Source organism: Rhincodon typus, unplaced genomic scaffold, assembly GCF_021869965.1.
Source record: "Rhincodon typus isolate 14 unplaced genomic scaffold, sRhiTyp1.1 hic_rhity00002101, whole genome shotgun sequence".
In the NCBI taxonomy this organism is placed as follows: domain Eukaryota; kingdom Metazoa; phylum Chordata; class Chondrichthyes; order Orectolobiformes; family Rhincodontidae; genus Rhincodon; species Rhincodon typus.
This window is the reverse complement of record NW_025967739.1, coordinates 7,354-14,372: the sequence shown is the minus strand read 5'-3', so window position 1 is coordinate 14,372 and position 7,019 is coordinate 7,354. Positions and strand designations below refer to the sequence as shown.

The window sequence follows — 7,019 nt, the reverse complement described above, 5'->3', positions numbered from 1 at the left end:
CTGGAGGAACACAGCAGGCCAGGCAGCATCAGAGGAGCGGGAAAGCTGATGTTTCGGGTCTGGACCCTTCTTCAGAAAACTTCAGCTTTCTGAAGAAGGGTCCCAACCCAAAACGTCAGCTTTCCTGCTCTCCTGATGCTGCCTGGCCTGCTGTGTTCCTCCAGTTCCACACTGTGTTATCTCTGACTCCAGCATCGGCAGTTCTTACTATCTCTGTGATTAACAACTGGATTGTCTGGTTTTGACATGTGCATTGAGGGATCAGCATTAGACAGGACAACGGGGATAACTCATCTGTTCTTCCTTGAAGTAATGCCGTGGGAATTTCTTGTATCTACTTGAGATGGTTGTAGGAATGAGAAGCTTCTGTTACTGGGATGGATTGAAGGGCTTAGGGCTATTCCCCTTGGAGAGACAAAGACTGAGAAGACATTTGGTACAGATTTTCAAAATCATGAGCCAGCTATATAAAGTAGGTAGGGAGAAGCTGTTCCTGCTCGTAAAGGGAACAAAAACTAGTGGGCATAGTTTTAAAGAAAGAAGCAAGGGTGATGTGAGAGAAAAAAATTTTCACATGCAAAGTAGTTAGAGTCTGGAATGCTTTGCCTGGAAATGTAGTGGAGGCAGATTCAAATGGGGTACTTAAGATGGCATTGGATGGTTATTTGGACAGAAATGGTGTGCAGGGATATGGAGAAAGGCAGGAGATTGGCACTAGGGGATAGAACCAGTGCAGATATGATGGACCAAATAGCCTCCTGCTGTACCGTAATAAGTTGGACATGGAAGTTGAGGCCTCAGTGTAATTCTGTGGCAGTGCAGCTCTCCTTCAGTGCTGCAGTAGCGTGTCAGCCTCAAGTTCTGTATTCAGGGCCAGCAGTGGGTTTTGGCAGCCTTGGTCTGATCTTGCAGCAGGTCCTGTTGCCCTGTCACTGCTGTGGTCACTGACTTGCATTAGCTCCCATTCATGCAGCATCTTAACTTTCAAATTCACACCTTTGTTTTCAAATCCCTCCATGTCTTTTTCCACCATGTATCTCTCTATTCTCTTCCAGCTGTCTGACAAATCTTTTATTCCTCTAATTCTGACCTGATGTGCATTGCTCCACCATCGGTGGCTGTGTCTCCGGTTGTTAGGCTTCGGAATATCTTCCCTACACCTCTCCCCCTCTCTTTCCTCCTTTAAGACACTCCCTAAAACCCACCTCTGACTATTATCTCCTTATCTGGCTTGGTTTTATGCTTTGCGTTAGATGTTTCTTTAAAGCGCTTTGGGACATTGAGGTTAATTAAAGGAGGTGTACAAATGTATGTTGTTGTTGTGTTATTATTGATGGAACTTGAACCTCCTGACCCAGAGGCAACAGTGCTGGCAACAGCTGAAACAAATGTGTCGATGGGTGAATGAGACTTTGAGTTGATCGCTGGTGTATTTGTGTGTTGTACCTCATTGGGGTAGGCTGAAGGTTTGTGGCTAGGAGCAGCAGTTCCGGTCTCACTCAGTTTACCAATAGAAAGGGTTAGAGACATTTCCAACTGCACGGATTTTTAAAAAAAAAGTTCAAAAACACTTCAGAAGTTGTCCATTGGCTGTGAGGTGCTTTTGGGAGTACCTGAGTGTGTGCAAGATGCTGTATCACAGCAAATCTGGCTTTTTCATTACCCTTCCTGTGGCTTTCTACTTTTTACAAGATCGCATTCTATGCTGTAATTAGAACTTACCGTTTCCTGGTTGAATTTATTTTTGTTTTTGTCCGTGCTTACTCTTGGCAAATCTCTGAATCCATGCTATTCGTTCAGCTTCCCAGGACAGCACAGTTTAAAATTGTCCCACATTGCTGTCCAGCAAGTACCCTCAGCTGTTCAGTCTCCTGCTGGCAAAGCTAGAAAAGGTAAAGGTGCCACACTGGTTCATGTCTTGCCACTGTTGTTTAAGGCGAGAATTGCATCTGTAACTGTTTAAACAGTTGGTGAACACTTTTCCCTGCAATCAGTGACCGTCCCTTGTGAAGCGCCAGCCAATGCTCAATGGGTAGCACTGTTGCCTCAGTGATGACGTTCTGTGTTCATGCCCCACTCCAGCCTGTGCTGCAGCACAGTACCAGGGGTGTGCAGTGCTGTTGGCAGTGCCATCTTTCAGATGGAGTTTAAACCAAAGCTCGAGCTGCCTGCTCGGGTGGATGTAAAAGGTCCCGCAGCAGTATGTTGTAGTAAACAGCAAGGGAGCTGTTCCCAATGTTTTGGTAAATAGTTACCCCTCAGTCAACATCACAGAATAACACATTATTTGTTCATAAATGACATTGCTCTTTTATTGGGACGTTACTGAAAGAAATTGGCTGCCATGTTGCCTACATTACAGCAGTGGCTATATTTTGAAAGTGCTTTTGAGACATTTAGCAGTTGTGAAAGGTGCTATCTAAATGCAAGTCTTTTTATTTCAAATGAAAATCTCTTAAAGGATCCCGGGAGTTTTCATTTTAAAATGCTGCCTCTTGTAGAATTTTTACTCGATGAAGAAAATCATGACATTTTGAGAGTTTCTCCCAACTGAAGGTGTGATTTGTAAATCCCATCCCAATGGGGAAGTTGAACAGACACAATAAAAACCGAAAGAAGCGCAGATGCTGTAAATCGGGAACAAAGACAGAAATTGCTGGAAAAACTCAGCAGGCCTGGCAGCATCTGTGAATTAAAAAATCAGAGTTAGCATTTCGGGCCCAGTGACCGTTCCTCGGAACACCTGAACAGACAAGTTTAGATTTAATGACAGTATTTTGCACAGGAAGTGGGGACTAAACACAACAGGTCCTCCAGCTAGGAACTGGGATCAGATGGAATCAGCAAAGAGATACATGGATAAATATATGATGGAGTGAGTGATTTAAGGAATGTTGGAGATAGTAATGGACGTGATGTTTTTCTGAACTTGCTTCTGGATAATCAGGCTCTGCAAAGGTCTCTTGCACCTTCCACATGCTTGAAACATCAGAACCTCAGGACATTCCAAAGGACTTTGCAGTACTTGTACAAAATGTCCTCACCATTTTAATGTACGCAGACACAGCAGCCAATGTAGGGATAACAAGCTTCTCCAATCTGCAGTGGGATCAGCAACCAGATCTCATGTTTGAATCACATTGACTGAGGGATAAATACTGGTCAGGTCATCTGGGAAAACCCCTCTCTGATCTTTTTTTCAAAAATGTCATCAGAACCTTTACATTCCCCCACTCCACCAGATTTCAAGAGGGCTAGAGTGCAAGAGTAGAGGTGTATGTTGAGGCCGTATAGTGGCTCTGGTTAGACCACGATTGGAATATTGTGAGCAGTTTTGGGCTCTGTATCTAAGGAAGGATGTGCTGGTGTTGGAGGGGTTCCAGAGGAGGTTTACAGGAATGATCCCAGGGATGAAAGGTTTGTCATATGAGGACTGGTTTGATGATTCTGCTTCTGCACTTGATAGAGTTTAAAAGGATGAGTGGGGGGGATCTCATTGAAACTTACAGAATACTGAGAGATCCAGCTAGAATGGATGTGGAGAAGATGTTTCCATTAGTAGGAGAGACTAGGACGCAAGGGCACAACATCAGAATGAAGGGATGAGCCTTTAGAACTGAGATGAGGAGCAATTTCTTCAGCCAGAAGGTGGTGAATCTGTGGAACTCATTGTTGCAGAGGGCTGTGGAGGCTAAGTGATTGAATGTCTTTTAGACTGAGGTACAGTGGATAGGTTCTTGATTAGTGATGGGATTGAGGGTTATGGGGAGCAGGCAGGAGATGGGGGTTGAGAAATGTATCAGCCATGATCGATTGACAAAGCAGGCTGAATGGGCTGAATGGCCTAATTTTTGCTGCAATATCTTATCTTTTTGGTCTTATGGACAATAGGTCCTTATGTGGCTCAGATTCCACCTACACTGGAGGTTCTGTGGGCTTACAGCTGTTGGACAGCTTTTTCAACCTCATGGCAGTCTGGAGGTGTGCTGAGACCGTGATGGGGAGTCTGTTGTTGGATGGTGTTTAGAGCAGTTATGGCAAAGACTGTGTTATGGTGGCGAGATCCTCAAAGTGCTCCCTTCAGAGATGTTGACTGCCTCTCGGTTTTTGATGAGTGACTGTCCGTTTCTGGCTCTCATTGGCGCTTGGACCATAGAAAAGGCTGAAGAAGCCGTGCACATTGTGGTTATCGGCGAGTTGCCAGGAGTCCTGAGCTCTCTGTAATCGCCATCTATTCTTCAGGTCACAAGCCACGTGTGGCACCTCGGCCTACAGTTGGGTTCGTTTCCTCTCGCTCAAGTTTTGGGGGAGAAGCCAGTTCAGGAACACCTCACATTTGCAGTCGAGGAGATCCTGGATCTGCTGGTTGTTCACGTTGAAACAGTCTTGATGTCTCCCAGTCTAGAGACTGCATTGAGGTGCTGACTAGGGTGAACCAGGAGCTGTGGGCATCTTGTGGCTCTGGCACATTGGCTGATGCCAGGCTAGCTGATGAGATGTCACCTGAGCAGGTGATCCTCAAAGTGGCTTGTCTCTTTCTCCTCAGGGTCTTTCAGTCCAGCAACATTGATTCTCCTTTTCGCTGCCTCTGCCAGTTTGGGTCCAGCTTGATGCAGATAGTGGAGAGAATCAGTCGGTCCAGCAGTCGTTGGCTCTGGTCATGGGGGACGTCTTTATGGTCCTTCCCTCGTCTGATGAATGGGGTGTTGCTGTGAGGCCTTGTGCTTGTCCGTTGGGCCTTTGTTATGGTGAGATCACATTCTCACACTTTGTCAGGAGAACACCTTTGAAGTTTGTTTTCCCCTTGCTTTCCTTGCCTGATGGTCACAGGAATGGAATTTCATTATGTTACAGGTGCCATGTCAACACGTTGTTGTGGGAGGTGAGAGTCCAAAGTGATATTTATTTTTGTGTTTTTTTCAATCTGGTTTCCAATGGTAAAAGGCCAGAGCACAATTGGTGGGGATCCAGAGGAGGTTTACAAGAAGGATCCTGGGGATGAAGGACTTGAGGAGCAGTTGAGGACTCTGGGACTGTACTTGATGGAGTTTAGAAGGATGGAAGGGGGGATCTGATTGAAGCTTACAGAATACTGAGAGGCCTGGATAGAGTGCATGTGGGGAAGATGTTTCCACTGGTCGGACCCAAGGACCCCACCTCAGAAGGAAGGAACAACCCTTTCGAACTGAGATGAGGAGGAATTTCTTCAGCCAGAGAGTGGTGAATCTGTGGAACTCATTGCTGCAGAGGGCTGTAGAGGCCAAGTCATTGAGTGTTTTTAAAACCGAGATAGAGAGGTTCTCAATTAAGAAAGGGTATCAAAGGTTATGGGGGGAAGGCAGGACATAGGGTTGAGAAATATATCAGCCATGATTGGATAGTGGAGCGGACTTGATGGGCTGAATGGCCTAATTCTGCTCCTGTATCTTATGGTCTATGATCTGCTGACAGTAAGTGGAGACATGGTCACAGTTCAAGGATATTTGGGACTGACAGTAGGAGAAATGACTTCAGCCAGAGAGTGGTGAGTCTGTGGAATTCTCTACCACAGAACGTGGTCGAGGTCAGAACATTGAATGTTTTCAAGAAGGAGTTAGATCTAGTTCTTAGAGCTAAAGAGATCAAAGGGCATGGGGAGAAAGTGGGAGCAGGGAGTAGGATGATCGGCCACGATCATATTGAATGGTGGAGCAGGCTTGATGGGCTGAATGGCCTACTCCTGTTCCTATTCCTTTCTATGTTTCTCAGGGCCTGGGTAGGCCTTGAACCTTGTGCCCAAGAAGCGAAGGAGTGGGCTTTTTCCTTTATCCACCCAGAGGCCTGTCAATTGATTCTGTTTTTTTTTCTTTTTCAGGGTCTTTGAGGTGGAGAAAAGGGGGCTATGACGACCTCACAGCCCTCCACCCTGGGTGAGCTGCAGCTCTACAGGGTCCTGCAACGGGCAAATCTTCTCATGTACTACGATGCTTTCATCCAGCAAGGTGGGGATGACGTCCAGCAGCTGTGCGATGCTGCGGAGGAGGAATTTCTGGAGATCATGGCCCTGGTGGGTATGTCGAGTAAGCCGCTCCACGTCCGCCGCCTTCAGAAGGCTCTACAGGAGTGGATCACCAACCCCACCGCCTTCAACCAGCCCCTCACAAAGCTGCCAGCGAGCAGCATCCCCATCGCCAAGATCTCGGAACTCAACACAGCGACCAGCAGCCCCAACTCCGCCGGCACAGCCCAGGGCCTGGTCTCGGGGCAGGAGGTCACCAACAACCATGCCGGGTCACGGGAGACCTCGTCTCAGACAGAGGTGGCGGCGGCGGCTGGCGGTGGCGGCGGGCACCCCATGCCCAGCATCTCCCACGTGATGACGGTGCCCAAGGAGGAGCCCCACTCGCCTCCCAAGGATGGCGGACCCTCGCTGCCCCTGACTCCGGACGTGGTGCAGATCATCGGGGCCTGCGCCGAGCGGCTCATCCACACCGTGCCCAGGATGGAGCCCAAGGAGCTCGAGTGCATCTTCATCAGCAACAAGAAGATGGCCAAGTCACTGGGCCACATCTTCGAGATGAGCGAACAGGAGCCCCAACGGGAGGAGGAGATCCGCAAATTCAGCGCCATCTATGGGCGGTTCGACTCCAAACGCAAAGACGGGAAGAATCTGACGTTGCACGAGGTACAATTGTAATAAAAAATAGAATGGTTTACAGTACAGTAGGATTAGACATGATCTTATTGAAGGTGGGGGAGCAGGCTCAAGGGGCTGAATGGCCTACTCCTTTTCCTTGTTCACACTGGGGGCATTCGACTCTGCCCTACAGCCAGAAAAAATTGCCAGAAAACAATTCCCATCAAGAGCAATGGTAATTTGTTTTTCACGGCGATGTGAATGTTACTGGCCAGGCCAGCATTTATTACCCAGCCCTAATTGCCCAGAGGGCAGTTAGGGATCATCCACATTGCTCAGGGTGTGGAGTCACATGTAGGCCAGACCAGGTCAGGATGGCAGTTTCCTTCTCCAAAGGGGCATT

At 47.7% G+C, this 7,019-nt stretch overlaps 1 protein-coding gene across 1 annotated transcript in view; it reads left to right on the top strand.

The window, feature by feature from the left end:
- Window positions 1–6,676, top strand: part of LOC125481424 (NGFI-A-binding protein 1-like) — a 12,954-nt gene extending 6,278 nt beyond the window's left edge. Inside the window, exon 2 of the mRNA XM_048592954.1 lies at window positions 5,855–6,676. Within this exon, the coding sequence (XP_048448911.1) occupies window positions 5,882–6,676 (795 nt within the window). The 5' untranslated portion in view covers window positions 5,855–5,881. The remainder of the gene's footprint in view (window positions 1–5,854) is intronic.
- Window positions 6,677–7,019: the final 343 nt, after the last annotated feature.